This window comes from Anomaloglossus baeobatrachus, chromosome 5 (genome assembly GCF_048569485.1).
Source record: "Anomaloglossus baeobatrachus isolate aAnoBae1 chromosome 5, aAnoBae1.hap1, whole genome shotgun sequence".
In the NCBI taxonomy this organism is placed as follows: Eukaryota; Metazoa; Chordata; class Amphibia; order Anura; family Aromobatidae; genus Anomaloglossus; species Anomaloglossus baeobatrachus.
In genome coordinates, this window is record NC_134357.1 from 518,284,476 (window position 1) to 518,305,574 (window position 21,099).

At 44.3% G+C, this 21,099-nt stretch overlaps 1 protein-coding gene across 1 annotated transcript in view; it reads right to left on the minus strand.

Annotated features, from left to right (window-relative positions):
* Nucleotides 1-10,386: 10,386 nt before the first annotated feature.
* Nucleotides 10,387-21,099, minus strand: part of LOC142312059 (uncharacterized) — a 75,744-nt gene continuing 65,031 nt past the window's right edge. The window contains exon 6 of the mRNA XM_075350937.1: nucleotides 10,387-12,593. Within this exon, the coding sequence (XP_075207052.1) occupies nucleotides 11,986-12,593 (608 nt within the window). The 3' untranslated portion in view covers nucleotides 10,387-11,985. The remainder of the gene's footprint in view (nucleotides 12,594-21,099) is intronic.

Sequence of the window (21,099 nt, forward strand, 5' to 3'; positions counted from 1 at the left end):
TTATTTACTTTCACTACAGTTTAGTGATGGGGGGGTGTCTCATAGACGCCTGCCATCACTAAGCTAGGACTTAGTGGCAGCTATGGGCTGCCATTAACTCCTTATCACCCCGATTGCCACCGCATCAGGGCAATCGGGATGACCCAGGTAGAGTCCCGGGACCGTCGTATCTAATGGGGATGCGGCATTTCCGGGTGGCTGTTGGCTGATATTTTTAGGGTGGGGGCTCCCCATAACATGGGGCTCCCCATCCTGAGAACACCAGCCATCAGCCATGTGGCTTTACCTTGGCTGGTATCAAAATTGGGGGGACCGCACGCCGTTTTTTCTTAATTATTTATTTATTTATGTTACTGCAAGATACTGTATAGACTCGCCCACCAGCGGCTGTGATTGGTTGCAGTGAGACAGCTGTCAGTCAGCGTGGGGGCATGTCTGACTGCATCCAATCATAGGCGACGGTGGGCGGGGGAAGCAGGGAATACGAGATGGAATAATGAGCGGCCGGCATTTTCAAAAGCTGGAAAAGCTGCCAGAGCTTTGTGACAGCTGTGCAGTGCTGCGCCGGTGATTGGTGAGTATGAAAGAAGAGAGAGGGAGAGACCGAGTGACAGAGAGAGAGAGAGACTGACTGACAGAGAGAGACTTTTTCTGTGGCCAGAAGTAAATTTACACAATGTCTGGGCATGCCCAGAAACAAACACCGGATCCATCATTGGTTTCCGGCACCCATAAGCTACCGTTATACAACATACCGAACGGCGCCGGATCAGGCATGGTCCGGTTTTTTTCCGTTGTCAAAAAATGTGCGCCATGCTGCGTCCTTTCCGGCAGTGAGGAATTCTTACACAAAGCAGAAGCAATCCTTCAGGACACAGGAAGGAACAATAGCTTCACAGTACGTGCAGGGGCAGAAAAATGGATACATGTGACCAATGGATACAAGGAGCTAGCAGATCACAAGACCATCACCACCCACACAACTAAAGAACTGTTATCGAACCCTCATGCAGAAGGATGAAAATTGCACAACTCAAAAAAAAGATCATTTCAAGAAAAGAAGAAACATAAGTCCCCCAAAAACATTCAAGAGCACTAAAAAGTAGTTTTCCCAGGAAGAAAAGAAGAGTGGTACTTGTCGATGACTCACTACTAAGAGACACAGAGACAGCTGGACTTATCCACACGAGAAGTATGCTGCCTCCCCGGGCAAAAATCAATGATGTGACCGACAGGATACCAAACCTCCTAAGTTCCAAGGACAATTACCCATTCTTACTGATGTATGTAGGCACAAATGACACCGGAAAAAATGACCTAACAACTATCTGCAAGACTATGAAAATATAGGGAAGAAGGTGAAGGAACTGGAATTGCAGGTAGTTTTCTCATTAATCCTCCCAGTTGATGGTCATGGCATCTACAGATGGAATAGGATACTAGAAGTGAACAACTGGCTATAACTGTGGTGCAGACAGCAAGGATTCGGATTTTTGGATCATGGAGTGATGATGGACTACTTGCTAAAGATGGGTTACACCTCAAAAAACCTGGAAAACACAAATTTGCCAAAAGACTTGCCACACTCATCAGGAGGGCTTTAAAGTAGAAGAAGGGATGGGGGAAAAAAATGCCAGACAAGAACATGCAGCTAAGGCTAGGTTCACATTTCCGTTAAAATGTATCAGTCACAATCCGTGGCTCTAGTAAACAACGGCATTCGTTTAGCTGATTCCGATGTGTCACATAGACTTGTATTAGTGGCGGATTGCCGCGGTCAGTCGTTTTTTGACTAACCGCCGGGCGGGAGCAACGCAGAATGTAACGTTTTTCTGGCCATCAAAATTAACGCGCCACGCAGGAATCCGTCGCCATCCGTCAAGCTTGTAATGGATGTCTATAGTGCTGGATTCCATCGTAATCCGTCTTACAACGTAATCCAGCGCTGGATTCCGTCATGCTCTACTGAGCATGTCCAGCATGTTTGGCCCACCCACTGGGCTGTCCCAAACACAAACGGATCATGACTGATCTGTCAAAAACGGACACATAGCGGATGTAACGGACGCGACGGATCAGTTTTTTCACAGGATTCCTGTGAAAGGAATCCTGTGAAAAACACATCCGTTGCGTCAGTTGACATCTAAAAAACAACTGATCCGTTGCTGATGAACCTGACGGATTTAAAACAACGGAAATGTGAACCTAGCCTAAAGGACATACTAAACAAGGATACTTGATGCGGTAAAGAGGACAGAGGATAGGATAGTCAAAAGAAAGCTAAAATAAGGGGAGCAACAGAGAACAAACTAAAATGTTTTTACACAAACGTGCAAAGCATGGGAAACAAATAAGGAGAACTAGAGCTAGTAATACAGAAGAAAAGTATGACATCATTGGCATCATAGAAACCTGACGAAGGCTTCCTAGCCGAAACGGCCGTCGGGAAGGACACGGACATTGCTCTCTGACCACCAATTTTCACAGGTTTGTGTATCACTAGACCATTCAACTATATAGTTCTGGAGTTTCTTCTCCTTAATTCCCCACGGGTCATTATGGCTATACACTGGCTATGACACTGGCTATGATATTACTAATCTATGGACCCATATGGAGGGGATATGAGGAAAAATTTCCTCTTCCACCACATAGTGATATAGTGTGACCTGGTAGTTAATTGTGCCCTTTTTATATATATATCAATTGCTAAACATGATTGCTATTGCATGACTACATCATGTTATAGATGGACTTAGATGTCAGTTCACAAGTGTGTGATAATACAAATATAATGTGTTACCAGATCTAGTTATTGATACATAGTTCTGGAGTTTCTTCCATTTTCCAATATGTTACCTTTTTAAATATTCTATCTTGATAATTCTCAATAGTATTGGTAGCTTAGATGGGTGGAATGGGTGAAAATGTTCCCTACCTATAATGAGATATATATTCGCTTGCTGACATCTTTGTCCATATATCTATTTTGTATTATCATTCTGGTATTGCTACATGTATAAAATGGTTGATATCATGAGATTGCACTTTACTATGGTTAGATCAATGTAATCATTTTTTGACAATTGTCTACATACTTTGGTCATTGATTGATGATCCGTGCCCTCACTTGTTCTGTGCCGCCCCGCACCTACCCCTTGTCAATAAAGATTTCACCTTTTTGCACCTTGGATAATGGTCGTGTGTTTTCTCCTGTTTTGTAATAAATTATGACTCATCCTCAGTCCCCATCCAGTTTCCTATACATAATATGAATATTGATGCTCATATATGTGTCTGGTAAATCATGGTGTGGCTGTGGCTCTCTTTGTATATCATAGAAACCTGGTGGAGTGACACGCACGATTGGAATATACAGATGGAAGGATACAACTTATTCAGAAAGACCAGATCTAACAAAAGAGGAGGAGGAGTTGCATTGTATGTTAAAAAATAACACAACTCGACAGAAATTAAAGGGAAGGTGTCTTAAAAAAAAAAAAAAAATTCAATAACTGGAAAAATGTAAAGTTTTAATGTTTTGTTTAAATATTATTATTAGTTGTTAATTGAGCAAAATATTAAAAAATTTGAAAAAGTATGATATTTTCCACTCTTAAACACTAGGGGAGCAGCTGCTAAAATCCTTCTGTAGAACTACTGTTGAACTAGCTCACATTACAGCTGCAGTAAAAGAGGGCAGAATATGTTCTCCTGTGTGTGATGTCACACCTCCCCCTCCCAGTGATCTTAATATCTAAAGTGTCACCAAGGACAGTTGCATACTGCTCATCACATAGCGCTCTGCACACCTCGTACCAGCAATACTATGCCGCATGCACGCCCGACCGCATGCAATGTTTTGCCACACGCACGCCAGCATGTAATGCTCTGCCACACATAAGCCTGTGTATACCGCCCCAGTGTATTCCTCGCTTCGCTGTATTCTGTGCTCCTCACTATACCGCGCTCCGCAGTATTCTGTGCTTCGCTGTATACCATGCTCTGCTGTATTCCGTGTTCCTCAGTGTACCGCAGTCCACTATATTCGATGCTCTGCTGTATTCTGTGCTTCTCAGTACACCGCACTCCACTGTATTATGTGCTCCACTGTATTTCGCTATATAGTGCGCTCTTCTGTATACTGTGCTCTGTTGAGCTGAGGAGCAGAGGCCTAAGGTGAATACACGAGAGCTGGGGGAGCGGCGGCGGAGAGAGTGGTGCGAGGGGAGTGGTGGCAGCGGGGAGAGAGTAGCGGCGGGGAGAGCAGTGGGGAGGGTAGTGGCGGCCTTGTACTCACACATCCCAACGGGTGACAGAGGTTAAGTAAAGGGGTCGGAGCCCGACAATCACAATCAATGAAGAAAAAACAAAAAGCCAACACTAAATGTGCATTTCAGCACTAAAAGTTCCAAACTGTACTTATTATAAAAATTTTGAGATTTTTGGCAAAAAATTGCAAATTCTTGAGCTACCTCGCCACGTCACGGCAAATCTCATTTGAGGCAGTCCTACACTAAAATATTTTTATAAAATGTGCCATATGGCCTCACATATGAATAGTAGAACTGCTCTTAGCAGCACTCACCTGGTCTATTTCAATCCCGTACCCATGACTGAGTCATGGCTGTGGGCGGGACAGGTCCAAGCAAATGCTGCATGAAGTAAATAGCCTGTGGACAAGGCCTGATGACTGAATGTGAACAGTCACTAACCGCCAAAATCTAGACAGGAGGAATACATCCCAAATTGGGGTGCATAGCATGGTGGGGGTCAGCCACCGACCAATTCAATGAAGAAAAAACAAAAAGCCAGCACTAAATGTGCACTTCAGCACCAAAAATTCCAAACTGTACTTATTATACAAATTTTGAGATTTTTGGCAAAAAAATTGCAATTTCTTGAGCTACCTCGCCACGTCACAATGGAACAAAGGACATCATAATAGGTGTTTATTATAGACCACCAGGTGACACAGAGGATACGGCTGAAATTTTTTCACACCAAATGACCATGCTCTAAAAAAATGTGAAATAGTGAGAGATTTTAACTATCCAGAAATTCATTTAGAAACCCTCACAGGTAAAAGTAACGGTTTCATCCAATTTTTATCCTCCCTTGCAGACAACTTCATCTTCCAGCTGGTAGAAGAAATATGAGGGAAACAGCCTTTTTGGACCTAGTACTAACAAACAACGAGGATATGGTTAAGGCACTAAGGGTAGCAGGGACTCAGCGATCATGCTATCCTTGAATTTGGTGTTGCAAGAGGGGGAACACCTGAGAAGACACAGACTTCAAGGCTTCACTTTAGCAGAGCAGACTTCAAGGGCCTAAAGTCAAGGGTCGGTAGAATTCCAAAACTGCACACGAAGGATGGATAATCTTCCATAAGGAAATCCTTAATGCACAAGGACTAACAATACCCAAAAGGAAGAAAAATGGGAGGAATGCAAAGAAACCAGGATGGATGACCAAAGAATTACATCACCTGCTAAAAAAAGGAAACATACAACAAGTGGAAGATGGGGGTTATACCTAAGGAAGAATACATGGCAGTTTGCGGACTCTGCAAAACAAGCGTCAAAGGAGCTAAAGCCGAACACGAATTGAGGCTTGCAGGAGAGGCCAAAAGTAAGGTAAAAGGATTTTGGGGGTATGTTAAAAGCAAAAGAAAAGTGAAGGAAAAGTGAATAGGTATCCTGCAGAATCAAAAAGGTAAAACAGTCAACAAGGTGGAACAGCAGGTGGAGCTACTGAATTCATATTTCATATCTGTGTTCTCCCAAAAAACTAATGGAAGCATCAAGAATAATCATGATAGAAGTGATGGTCAGGAAGATTCCAAGTTGACAATAAGCAAAGGATTGATAGGAGAACACTTAGCCAAGTTAAAGTAAACATAGTCCCCAGGTTCAGGTGATTTACACCCGAGACTCTTGAAAGATATAGCTGAGGAAATAATAGAACTGCTTACCGTTATCTTCAATAAGTCATAGAAAACCGGAGTGGTCCCTCCAGACTGGAAAGGTGCAAATGTGGTTCCTAACTACAAAAAGGGGAAAAAGGAGGACCCAGGGAATCACAAGCCAGTAAGCCTGACCTCCATTGCAGGAAAAATATCCTAGCAAATTGTCAAACAACATTTACTTAGGTACCTGGATGAGAAGTCATTAATTAACAAGAGCCAGCGCGGCTTTATGACCAATATATCTTGTCGGACCAACCTGATTTCCTCCTACAACAAAGTCACTGAATGTTTGGACCAGAGGAATGTTGTGGATATATTATACATTGCCTTCAGTAAAGCATTCAATAAATTATCACATAACATCCTCATTGAAAAAAATAATCAAGTACGTAATCGACAAAAAATCAGGTAGATGGATTCACAACTGCACATGGAGTAATACTAAATGGCTACACATAGAGCTGGAGGAAAGTCAAAAGTGGGGTGCCACAATTCTCCGTCCTGGGCCCAGTGCTCTTTAATATCTTTATAAATGATCTAGACAATGGAATTATTGGGGAACTCATAAAATTCGCACATGATACGAAGAAAGGAAACACTAGAGAGGAGAGAGTGTATTCAAAAGCATCTAGACACACTCGAACAATGGTAAACAGAATGGTGTTTAACAGGAACAAATGAAAGTCCTACAGCTGGGTAAAAGACATGTACAATGCATACTGTATATAGTATGGGAGGAATAGAACTAGGTGATTGCACCGGGGAAAAGGACTTGGGCTAAATAGTAGATCACAGATTAAACATAAGCCAACAGTGTGGTGCTGCAGCTAAAAAGGCCAACAAAATTCTGGCATGTATCAGGACAAGCATTGAATCTAGATCAAGAGTGGTAATTATTCCCCTATACTCTGCCCTGGTCAGACCTATCCTGGAATACTGTGTACAGTTCCGGTAGCGCCAATTCAAGAAAGACATCGATATATTGCAGCAAGTCCAGAGAAGGGCAACCAAGATGGTAGAAGGTCTGTAAACCATGTCATATGAAGAACGGCTAAAAAAAAACTAGGAATGTTTAGTTTGCAAACGAGAAGGCTGAGAGGATACTTAATAGCGGTCTACAAATATCTGAAAGTAAGTCACATTGCAGAGGAAGCTACCCTATTCTCATTAGCACAAGGAAGTACAAGAAGCACTAGAATGAAACTAAAAGGAAGGAAATACAGAAGACCTTAGGAAAACCTTTCTGACAGTGAGGGCAGTCTGAGAGTGGAACTGGCTACCATATAGCTGGGATGATTTAGGAAAACCTGCACTCGCAGGGACATGGACTCAATGACCCTTGAGGTCCCTTCCAACTCTACTGTTCTATGATGGTTGAACCATACAGTCCTCTGCAGAATTGCTGGCTACTGAGGGAGCTTCCATCTTGGAGGTAACCACTTCACCACTGATGTCAAGCCTTTGAACGCGTAGGTGTCCACTTCTGGCCCCCTTTGCATCAGAAGTGGCAATGGAGCTTTTGCCTGTGCTCACCGCTGTGTGCCATTTCTGGCGCGTAAAGGTGCATGCAGCTCCGCCTTCTGAATCCGGAAGCAGCCGCATTGTCACCTCTTCGGACACCACACATGGAGGATTGAGCCCCGGCCAGGACCCGACCCTTGCTCATGCAACCACTCATCTAGAGGCCCTGACTACCGGGTGGCAGCCTCTAGGGAGCAGGGAAACTCCACCCAGTGTGACGCCGGGCATGGGAGAAAAGAGGTTGCAGCATGCGACCAGCGTTGCCCCTGTGACATCTTGATCCTGGAGACTTCCTGGCCCACTCGAGAACTTTCATCTGAAGAAACTTCCCCAGGTGTCCTTCGGTCTCCTCTTCCAGGAGCAAGAAACCACACTGGGGCTTTGGGGAGGTTACTGGGGGCGGATACACCCTCACGTACGGTGCTCTCATGGGAAGGGAAAATCAACCTGGTAAAAACCTATCCTTTAAAACTATATTATTTATTGAATAATAATAAAATAACACCAATACGTGATGACCTATCACTACGTGCACAGAAAAGGAGAATACTTGCCCTGATATGATTCTCCCTCCTATACTCTGCCTATCAGGGCGAGTTTTCTCCATTTTTGTGCACGTAGTGATAGGTCATCACATATTGGTGTTGTTTTAATATTAATCAATAAATATAGTTTTAAAGGATAGTTTATTCGTGCATATTTGTGTTGTCACTATACTACGTATCCAGTACCACCCATCACCCATACCAATTGATCAATTCTGGCTTCCGATCAGGATCTAGGGAGAGAGGGGTGGCACGCCGGAAGGTAGCGTGCAGTGGACTCAACCAATTCCTTGGCCCATCTAACAGTTCTGGGTCACTTACTTAGGCGCCTTCTTGATTGGCACCCCTCTACCTTGCTTAGGTGGTGAAAGGTGTGGCTATTGATGGGATTAAGTCTAAAAAGTGGGTGTCTGTGGAACCCCAGGAATAAGGGTACATCACACACGGGAAGAATTTTGATTATTTCCTTGCCAGGACTGTGACGCCCTGGACCCCAGGGGTCACAGAACACCATCACACGCATACACACCCCCTCCCCTGGTAGGAAACATTCGTCAAACAAAAACCCTTGTTGCCTCCCTCCAGGGCCTGATGTCCACACCAGGTGGGGCGGAGCCAGGTGGTTGGCCCTGCCCACCGAGGAGTTCACAGGCCTGGAAACGGGAAAAGTAGTCAGTCAAAAAAGTCCAGCAGTCAAGTGAGGAGTGAAGTTCAGGAGTGGAAGTGTGAGAAGCTGAGACTGTGTGTGTCTGGGTTGGAGCCCAGGCACCATCAGCAAGGTTGGCAGACAGTGGTGGCCATCTGCAGGAGTTAGTGGACGTCCGCGGAACCGTAGGACCGGGGTCGGGCGGTGGCCCGCCAGTACCGAACCGGGGAACGGAGGGAAGCTAAGCACCAAGGCAGGGTACTCAGACCCTGACCAGGCTCGGAAGCCGCCGTAACGGTCAAATTCTCTGATTGCGGTCTGGACCTCAGGGGTTCATTCCCAACCAAGTCCCGTCAGAAGGCAACCGCCCAACCCGTCCGGCCAGAGATCCAAGGGCCAGCGCCTGCGGGCAGAACGGGCTCTCCCGACACGTACAAGCTGGGGAGCGGACCACCCGTGGGAATCCATAGGGGTCAAACACCTACATATAGGTGCAGGGAAAGACAGCCGCCACCAACCCGTCCGGGGACAGTGAAGAAGCCGCAGCCGACTGTGGGCCCCGTCCATCCAGCCGTTTGGTTTACCAGAGACTCTGTCGTTGACTATGAGTACACCAGTGCCATCCGGCACAGCGCTGCACCGCTGCCCCGCATCTGTGCTGCCTCCCCGCATCGGCACCCGCACCTATCCTCTACTCACCAATAACCTCCCCAACCGGGGCCCCAGGACCAACAGCCCCTACCCACGGAGGGGCCAACACCTCAGCTGCTCTCTGCCATCGCTCCCGGAAACCCCCGTCACCAGCAGCGGTGGTGCCCACCATCACCACAACCCCGTGGGTGGCGTCACAACCGATATCCCACCACTAACCTCCCCCTTTTCACTCGTGGGCGAGGAGGCGCTGCTCGAGCCCCCGGGTCCGGCCCCGTGTTCGAGCCACCGAGGAGCAGAAGCACCGGATCCGAGCGCCAGAGATCCCCCACGGGAGCGGCGTTCCCCGAAAGACCCCTCTCTGCCCGCGACAACTTGGCGTCACGAACAGGATCTTACCCATCTACTTACCAGTAGAAGTGCGCCTTGCAGTCCCCGCCGGCGGTGTCCGGCCGAAAAATTTGAAATTCCGTCATCTTGGGCGCGAAAAATTCCCGCTCGAGCTGTCTTCCCCGAGCAGGGAAGGTGCGAAAGTGAAGCCCCGCCCCCTAAAGAAGGAGGTGCGAGAGAGAACCAAGGGGGGGTGGGTGGAAGTCTGCCTCATATAACCGAAGGGATAAAGGGCAGGGACACCAGGACTCTGCCAACCGTATGGTTCCTGGAAGCCAAGCAAATAACATGTCCGCCCCGTCCAAGAGCCCCGCATCCCCGGAGCAGGTGCCCGGAACAGTGGTGTGGATGAGAGCCCAGACGGCGGAGATCTGTCAGCGCCACCGGAACCAAATATGCCTCCTGATGGTTAATTACCCGATGTGTACTCCGGCTACGTGTGCAGAGAGCAGGGAGCCGGCACTGGCAGTGTGAGAGCGGCGGACGCTGGTAACGAAGGTAAATATCGGGTAACCAAGGTGTCTTGCTAAATTCTACTAAAAAGGGGGCTGAAAGCCCGTACTTACGAAGCGCTCACTGATATCCTAATCAGGCACGAATACTAATATTCTTTATAGCAAGATACTATTTATTTTAATAGCACATGAATATATATAGTCAATGGTACATAGGCATAAGAACTATAGTCATAGAAACTTATACAATAACAGAAATATGCATCAACATTACCGTTATGTTGTAGCAATCCTTTCACATCGGAGGGAACTCGAGTTAATGATAAGGAATCAACATGGCATCTTGCATCACAGGAACAGTGCGTACGTACACTTCAATTTCCTGGAAGGTTTCCCTAACATTAAGCGAGTCTGGTGTATTTTTATAGGAAAACATTGTAGGTTGTGTTTAAATGGTCACCAGCATGTGACAGCTGAGTCATGTTCATGTAACTTGACCACAAACTGCTGGGGGCACCGTTTGCTTCCTGCACATTTCCTGCACATCCTGCCAGTTGACAACTGTCCGACCACAGTTTGACCATAGTGTTAGTGAAATATTGCAATGAGCCGTAAATTTCATATGCAAGCTTCCTTAAACCTGTCTTTAAGCCAACCACAAGTTTCCGGTAAGTGGAACTGTAAATGTGACTTCCTCGTTATCTTGAAAACTGCTTCAAGACATGTATTCTTTGGTCATCATATTGGCCCTCCAAAGGACATCTCTTTGATACTGAATTATTGATAGGTCAAATAATATCTGGGATCACTCCTATCTTTTGATTATGATTCCTATCTAATTACATTCAAACTTCAGTCATATCACATTGGTATCACAATCGGTCCTTGATCCCAGGGATTATTTTCCATCATCAGTATTCCACTAGAAGAAGATCACTCGGAATATACCATACCATGACCAAGAAATATTGTTTGCCACAAATTTTGTTTTCTTGGTTTGTTTAGATAAACGTTGAATCACAAATATAATCACTTTCACTACTTTCGTACAGTATATTAAAACTAAAAGCAATATTATCTGAAAAGCTCCCTTGAATATCATGTGTTTTGGCATTTGCTCGATATTCAAAGGAATCATTACACATTACATTTCCCGATATGTTACTACAAGTTTCACTAGTCCCATTTATGAACATATTGGCATAAGGCCATAACATATCATGAATTGTCCTTTCCACTAAGCTGGGTTTAAAAGCATCTACAGTATTTATAGCTGTCCCAAAACTTATTTTTATATTCCCCATAGGGATGAATCCCAGGTTGGTCAGTCCAGTCTTATTTCTTAGTACCCAAATTCCTCCCTTAAAAGCCAGATATTGCAAATTGGTGACTGTTGCATTCAAATTGCCTTGCCACCATGGAAGATTGATCCATCCCACTATGGAAATGGGTACTGTAGTATTCTATAGACGAACACTTCGAGTGTCTTTATCAGCAAGATGATCAGAACAACTTTTCTACTTTAAGATTTCCTCCATCGATACCGGGACATCCAGATAAGGGATACTGGTGGCTGTAACCGAAGAATGTGTACAGATCCAGCAATCTGTGTGTTGAAAATGTGATGGTGCATCAGAAATTCATTCGCCACGGGTTCCTCCTGATGTAGACTTGTCCATCCAACGACCAAAGAGGCAAACATCAAACACAGGAATTTCTCCATCTCATCACTATCGAGCTCTTCCCAGTAACCGATACCATGGATTCCGCTTATTTACAACACCATCTGCAAATAAAGATACACTATTATTCTCGTAAATAACATTTTTCTTGTGGGACATATTCCCACTTCCCCACTCCTGGTCTCATCAGGAAAGTACGATCTTTTCCGACCGCTATTACCGCTGTCTCTGAGGGCGGTCCTTGGAGGTTTTGAATCCATATTTTTGCTCCTACATTTTTAATATTAGAGGATCCAAAACCTTTAGTACCCCGTATTGTTAATTCTGCTGGGGCAGTTCCTTCTCTTATTTCAGACAAGTTTATTGGAATTATTAACATCTGAGCCACCTTCTGGTGTTTCATCAAGATCAAAGGTTCATTTCCAAAATTTAGCATCAGTACCTTGATTTCTCCCTGATAATCTGCATCTATTACCCCTCCCACCACTATGGCTCCTTTTAACACTAAACTAGAACGAGTGGCTATTTGACCATAATGATCCTTTGGTATCTGGCAACCCAATCCTGTTGAAATTGTTTTTACCTTACCTGGGGGTACCACGACAGTTTCCAATGTACTGAGGTCTAAACCTGCTGAATAAGGTGTCGCTCTTTCTGGTGTGCCCAAACAGCTGTACCTTGCCTTGTCAACTGTTGGACTGACTTGTCTGATGGCTGCTGCTTTATCTGCTTCTGAATTAAACAAACGTTCAAGTGAGTTAGTAGGGACATGAGCATCGACATGAAATACAGTGGTCTTGGTAGATTGAATAATCCCTTGAATGTCTTGCCACACTTCCCTGACCATCTCAAACACATTTTGCTGTTCCTCTCCCCAGTGGAACTCATATTTTTTCCTCGTTACTTTGTACAAATGAGCCAACATTTGTCCCAAATGAGGGATATGTTGTCTCCAAAAATCAAACAATCCAATATAAGACTGAGTCTCCTGTTTGGATTTAGGGACCGGAAAATTAATAATTTTCTGTCTGGCATTGGGCAAGATCTCTCTGTGCCCCTTGTTCCACTGAATCCCTAGAAATGTTACCACCTGAGACGGTCCTTGAACCTTGGCATCACTGATTTCCCATCCTTTACTCCACATATGAGCAACCAGTTTTGTCTATTGATCTTTCACACTTTGCTCATCTTGTCCTTGTATCATTATATCATTGATATAATGTGAGATCTGCATTTCCTTATGACAAGACATAACCCCAAAGGAAAATTTTCCTTCGGTTAGATTAAGAGTCATCCATTTTAGGATATCAATTCCCAAAATATATTCTGGTATAGGTACTACCAGTACCGTATACTCCTTGATAGGTAAATTACCTATCTTCAAAGCTACCTGTGTCTGAACCCCAGTGATCACTTGACCACCTAGTCCAGCAATTTTTTTTTTTTTTTAGTTGCAGAAAATTTCCGTTTAATAGATTTTTATTGATTTTCAAAATATTAAAATACAGAAAGAAAAACATTTTGATTAGTCACTTACGCAATGATAATCAGTATATCACTTTGGTAGGAATTTGAATCAGTACACTGTTAACATTCTGACAAGGTGTACCACCTGAATTGTCAGTAATAGCAAATCCCCAAATCAGGGAGAGATATCAATAATAAGAAATATCTTGTATATTCAGGCATGTATACAGGTAAGTTACCAATTTTGGTCTCCCAACATGGAGAACTCTTAATCCTAAAAGAAAAAAGAAGAACATTTGAAGTAGGGAAAGAAGAGGAGTAAACTATAAAGTAAGAGGAAATGAGGAGAAGAAGAAGAAACACGGAGCATTGCACTTTATGTCAGGATTTGCCTATATAGAGAAGAGGATAAGAACGCCTCCCAGTGAAACCAAGTCTTGGAAACTATGTCTCTTTCTTGGTGGGAGCACGCGATCAGCGACTCCATACGGTAAATTGCAGCCACCTCCGCAAACCACTCCTCCAAGGACGGGGGATCCAGCGATCTCCAGTGTCTGGGGATTACTGTTTTTGCAGCCTGTAGTAGGTGTTTGAGCAATGATTTTTTATACTTGGATTTGGACAAGGGGAACATGTATAGCAGGATTGCTTCTGGGGATGGCGGAACTAAGACTCCCGTTACTTCCAAAATAGTCTTGAGAACTCCTTTCCAAAAGGCGCTCAGGGTCGGGCACGACCACCATATGTGTGACATTGTTCCCACCTCTGCTCCGCAACGCCAGCATACATCCGGAACCCCTGGAAACCATTTATTTAATGTGATTGGAACCCTATACCACCTTGATATGATCTTATAACTTGTCTCTTGTGATTTAGATGCTATAACTGATTTATGTGAGAGGGAAAAACATTTATCCCATTGGGTTTTCGTGAAGGTTTTCTGTAATTCTGATTCCCAAGCTTTACAAAATGGGGGCAGAGAGAGAAGGTCTTTTTCAAAGAGCAATTTGTATATGACCGAGGTCGTGTGTGGAATAATAGATTTTGTAAGGCAGAGAGATTCAAATGTTGACAAGGGGCGTATTAGTGTTCCTTTCTCAGGGATTGATGCAAAAAAGTGTTGGAGCTGATTGTATTCAAATTCGTGGCGTGGATTGGGAGGAATGTCACCTAGGATCGTGTTGATTGGTAACAGTACCCCGTTAGGAGCAACGTGGCATAGTCGTAGGGGACGGGTTTTGGGGCAGCCCAAAAACGTCGAAGCGGTACATCCCGGGCCAAACTTCGGGTTTCCTGAAATGGGGAACATAGGGCCGTTTCCATCCAACAATTCTTTTTTCATATAGGGGCCACTCAGGGTTTTCAGAGTGTTAGCTGTTGTGTAGGATATGTCTGGGCTATTTAGGGGAGGGGATGGGCGCAGCCACGGCAGGGCTCCAACCGGGGTCGGACACATATCCGTCGCCATGCGAACCCATAATTTCGACGCATGGTTATGGATTAAGTCTAGTACACGGGCGTGTGCGACAGCTAAGTAATAACGACGACAATCCGGCAGGCCTGCCCCGCCCGCCTCTTTTGGGCGGATTAGGGTTTCCCAGCGGATTCTCGGATGTTTAGAGGCCCATACAAAGCACCTAAATTGGCGTTGTAGTCCGACCCAGAACGCAGCAGGAATGTAGGAAGGGATTGTGTGCAAAAGGTACAATAGCCTGGGAAGAATTGTCATTTTCAATATGTTGATGCGCCCAAACCATGAGAAACATGTTCGTTCCCATGTGGCTAAGTTATTCTCCAGTCTTGAAAGGAATGGCTGAAAGTTCAGAGAGAACAATCTGGAGAGATCCGAGGGTAGGCGAATGCCTAAGTAAGTAATGACATTGTCTGGTGGCCACTTGAATGGGTAATGTGTCTTTAGGTTGTTTACCAGCTCACTAGAGAGGGATACATTAAGGGCCTCGGATTTGTCCATATTGATCTTGAAGTTGGACCAGCCACCAAATCTCTCCAGGAGGTCTAACAAGTTAGGCAGAGAGGTCAATGGGTTGGTTATGTAGATTAATAAATCGTCCGCGAATGCAGAACATTTGTATTCCTTTCCGGCTACTTTAATTCCCCGAATTTCTGGATTATTACGGATGGCTGCTAGGAGATGTTCCATAATTAGTATGTATAGTAACGGGGAGAGTGGGCAGCCTTGCCGCGTACCATTGTGGATGGTGAACGGGTCTGACAGTGAACCATTAATTTTTAGAGTAGCTTCTGGGGATTTGTACAATGAGAGAATTTTAGCAAGGAGTGTGGGGCCGATACCGACATGTGCGAGAGTTTGAGAAAGAGATGACCATGAGATTCTATCGAAGGCTTTCTCTGCATCAAGGGATAGGATCATCATTGGAATTTTATGGGTCTTTGCGTGATGTATAATATCTATAGATTTCAGGGTATTGTCCCGCGCCTCCCTGCCCGGAACAAAGCCCACCTGGTCAGGGTGGATCAGAGAAGGAAGCAATGGGTTTAGCCTGTTTGCTATCAGCTTTGCAAAAATTTTTAAATCGATATTCAATAGAGAAATTGGGCGGTAGCTCCCACAAACATGCGGGTCTTTCCCCGGTTTAGGGAGCACGGTGACATTCGCAGCTGTGGATTGGGGGGGGAATGGGGAGGAGTCAGAGATGGAATTGAATGCTATCAGCATCAATGGGGATAGAAGGTCCGCTAATGTTTTGTAGAATTTCCCTGTAAATCCGTCTGGGCCTGGACTTTTGTTGCCAGGTAAATTTTTTATTACCTCCAGCAGTTCTGAGTGTTCAAAAGGGGTTTCTAGTTCGGTTAACAACTCTGGTCTCAAAGAGCTAAAAGGGGATGTGATGTTGTGTGTTGTTCCCTCCGGGGTGGGTAAGTTGTATAATTTTGAATAATATGATCGGAAAGAATTCGATATCTCCGCCGTTGTATGGACCATGACATCATTGGGCCCTTTGATACCGGGAATGAAACTCTGGAGGCATTGTGAACGTAGGGTTCTGGCCAACATCCTACCGGGTTTGTTACCAAATTCATAGAAATGACTACGTCCTACTTGGAGGTAACGCTTGTAAGACTCATCTAGTAATTTTTTAACTTCCATCCTAGCTTTAAGTAAATCTCTCAGCGTTTCCGTCGAGAGCGCATTTTTATGGGCTAGCTCCAGATTGGTAACGGTTTGAAGTGCGGAACTAAGGACTTGGGCTTTGGCCTTTTTTAGTCGTGAGCCATGTTTAATAAGGACCCCCCTCAGAACACATTTGAGGGCCTCCCATTTAAAGATAGGGGCAGTCGTGTCGGATGAGTGATCAGAAAGGAAGTGTTTTATGGAGTCATGGATATCCGACAAACACACAGGGTCAGAGAGTAGACTTTCATTTAGGCGCCAAGGTCGTGTCATTTTGGAAAGGGAAGGAATCTGTAATGAACAGTAAACTGGGGCATGGTCAGACCACAAAATGTTACCGATGGATGTAGAGCACACCCATGGGAGAGCAGCATGTTGGACCATTATATAGTCAATCCGACTATATGAGTCGTGCGGCGTGGAATAAAAGGTGTAATCTCTGACTGTGGGGTGCTGTAGTCTCCAGACATCCTTTAATTACAACCCGAAGAGGGCCTTTTTAATGTGTTTAATGGCTCTATATGAAATGTGTGATTTTTTCTTTGAATTGTCTAGAACCGGATCCAGGGTAAGGTTGAGGTCTGTACACAGAATCATTGTGCCCTGTATCAAAGGGGATGAGATGTCCACCAAGTTTGATATAAAAGTGGCCTGGTCTTGATTAGGGGCATATACATTTAGTAAGGTTATTGCTTGGCCTTCGATTGTCAAAGATAGAATAATATATCTGGCCTCTCTATCCTTCGTACAGCTGACAATTTGGTGGGGTAGGGATTTGTGGATAGCAATGGCCACCCCTTTAGATTTGTTACTAGGGTTATTGCAAACCTGAATGTCTTACTACTTTGATTAAAATAATTTTATTTATTAAGTAACAAACATACATAAACTCATTAAAAGAAGGTATGTAAGAAGGAAATAAGGAGGGTATCCCTATCCTGTCTCCTTCCTAACATACGGAGGTCGGCGTCCTGAGACGATGACGCCCCCGTTCCACGGCGACTAGATCCCTAAATATCGCCCTCCCTATAAGAGAATAGTGCACCCCCTCTATTAGATAGAAATCCTTAAGATCTTTTCACCACAGTGAACAAGTGCACAGTCAAGGGTGTTTTAAGTTGTTGTTACTATAGAGAGCTTATGGGGTGGGGCTTAGGGGTCGTCGTCCGGTTAGTCAATTCTGTCAGTGTGCTCAACAATAAGCAATAAGTTACAGATTAAGGTACTCGTGCTGTTTAAGATTTATACAGCACAATATTACTGCTCAATATGTTTTGAGACACAATAAATAATAAGGACTATTCAATATAGCAAAAGTTGCCCTCTTATCGACATTGCCCAACGCGTTTCGCCCATTAACATCTTAGTAGTGTAGGGCTCATCAGGGGCTTGAAGACAGTTGCTTGGTAGGTTCCTTATTTTGGTATCTGTTAACACATAGAAATAAATACAAAGAGTCCTTGTTACCCATATGTACCATAGTCCCTTTCCACTATAATTTACTTTTGTCTACTGACCGGAATATATGTAGTTCCATTGGCCACTGAGCTAATGCCAGGAGTATTTTGGTCCTAGAATCCACAGGATTTCTTGTCCGGATGGTCGTCTGTGTACGTATATGTTATACATGTCATTCATTTGTATTTAGATAGTATCAAATCATGTCCTAGCTACATTTGTAATCGTAGAGAAGGACAATAACCCTCTACTAGGCATCTTATGATATGTATACCATCCCTATCCATGCAAAGATGCCTGATATAGATCTACAACATAGGTAACAATTCATATTTTACCTTAGTGTACTTGGGTACACGATGACACCGTTGCCATTTTAAGGGACAATTGGTGATATGACCCCCTCAGTGAATACAGTAATCAATCTGTCAGAAGAGCCAAGAAGATAAATAATCACATTTGTTGTCTACGGGCTATATTTCACAGTGCCTTGTAGAAGAAATGGTACAGTACCTTGGGGGTGCGTTCATATGATTGAACTTATCCCAGTAGCCGAACAACCCTCTGCATGTAGGTAGGGATTATGAAACACAGTCCTGAATATAAAACGGATCCGTGTTAATCCTATTTCCATACATCTGTTCCCAAATCATATATAATGATAGGAGCATACCTAATCACTTTTTGCACTAGGAACAGCCGTTTGCATAATACACTTGTGATCCCTGTGAGTCGGTCATACAATAATACGGTTTTCCAGAGATGACCTCTCAGGCTTCCATGCCAGACTCACTATTCACAGCTGGTCATAGGCCCTCAGTGTATGGGCCCCGACCTGGGTATACAAGAGGGCTAAATTACCCTTCGGCCAGACTACAGACCATGCAGTCAGAACATAATAAAACATATATCATCATAACCCAGATAGTCTGGGTCCTACCTTGAATCCGTCCGCTTGGGGTGTAAATCCTGTACTGGCACAGTGGAGCCTATTCTGCAGCAGTTCCCAGTATTTAAATGCCTATTTGGCGCCAAGTTTTAAAGGAACCGGATATGACGATCAGGTGAAGTGCATCTGGGAATAACCTCCGCCGGGCCCGTGATAACAGTTCCTATTGCCCTTGCTAGGAGTGACGTTCCATGCCAGAGCATGCGCACTGATACTCTGTGCGTGTGATCGTAAACCGGAAGTGACGTTACGTTTCAATGTAAGACATAGTGCTCGCTACGGGGAGGTAATTTGTGGTTGTTAACCACATGATCGGGTGAAGTGCATCTACCAAAGACTTCCCCTATTCCGTATCAATAGTTCCCGACTAGTAATAACAGCGTAACGTTCCGTGTTCACGCATGCGCCATAGGTGCTGCAGCGATATATGCAGCCATAGGAGCCAGTGGCGTCATGGCTATAATATATGACGGATGTTCCTCACCAAGGTCATTCTCATCACCAACAACGGATTATGATATTGTGTATATTCTAACGTGCAATATTTTCCAGACAATTTTGACCAATATATATTCAATAAGTTTAAAAGATAACTTAGGTGTATTAGGGACTATTTAGGTAAAAAGGACCATGCACACATGTTTTTATGTATGTCATCCGATTTCATATTTTGTCTGTACATAATTTCTTGGAGTATTAATCCAGAAACTCAAGGGGGGGAGGGTCCACTACAGACCTAATACCCCACTAATTTTCGGGTGGCTCGAAATCAACCTATCTAAATAAAAGGCGTATAGCTAATGTGTTCATTAAGACCTTCTGGATGCACCGAGGCTATCCAGAAAATCCACCTCGCTTCTCTCTGCAAAAGAAGGGTGTTCCAATCCCCTTTTATTTTTATCCTACCCCTCAATATCTGGTACAACTTAAACAGATTTTGGACCCAGCTAAACAACAGAGACTCATCTCCATTAGTGAATATGAGTTTTTACTCCCGCGCTCCCCCAAATTGGCAACTTTTTACTCCATTCCTAAAATTCACAAAGGAACAAACCCGATTAAAGGAAGGCCTATAGTCTCAGGAATTGATTCAATCACACAAAACTGCAGTATGTATATCGACCAGATTCTCCTATGGCTGCATATATCGCTGCAGCACCTATGGCGCATGCGTGAACACGGAACGTTACGCTGTTATTACTAGTCGGGAACTATTGATACGGAATAGGGGAAGTCTTTGGTAGATGCACTTCACCCGATCATGTGGTTAACAACCACAAATTACCTCCCCGTAGCGAGCACTATGTCTTACATTGAAACGTAACGTCACTTCCGGTTTACGATCACACGCACAGAGTATCAGTGCGCATGCTCTGGCATGGAACGTCACTCCTAGCAAGGGCAATAGGAACTGTTATCACGGGCCCGGCGGAGGTTATTCCCAGATGCACTTCACCTGATCGTCATATCCGGTTCCTTTAAAACTTGGCGCCAAATAGGCATTTAAATACTGGGAACTGCTGCAGAATAGGCTCCACTGTGCCAGTACAGGATTTACACCCCAAGCGGACGGATTCAAGGTAGGACCCAGACTATCTGGGTTATGATGATATATGTTTTATTATGTTCTGACTGCATGGTCTGTAGTCTGGCCGAAGGGTAATTTAGCCCTCTTGTATACCCAGGTCGGGGCCCATACACTGAGGGCCTATGACCAGCTGTGAATAGTGAGTCTGGCATGGAAGCCTGAGAGGTCATCTCTGGAAAACCGTATTATTGTATGACCGACTCACAGGGATCACAAGTGTATTATGCAAACGGCTGTTCCTAGTGCAAAAAGTGATTAGGTATGCTCCTATCATTATATATGATTTGGGAACAGATGTATGGAAATAGGATTAACACGGATCCGTTTTATATTCAGGACTGTGTTTCATAATCCCTACCTACATGCAGAGGGTTGTTCGGCTACTGGGATAAGTTCAATCATATGAACGCACCCCCAAGGTACTGTACCATTTCTTCTACAAGGCACTGTGAAATATAGCCCGTAGACAACAAATGTGATTATTTATCTTCTTGGCTCTTCTGACAGATTGATTACTGTATTCACTGAGGGGGTCATATCACCAATTGTCCCTTAAAATGGCAACGGTGTCATCGTGTACCCAAGTACACTAAGGTAAAATATGAATTGTTACCTATGTTGT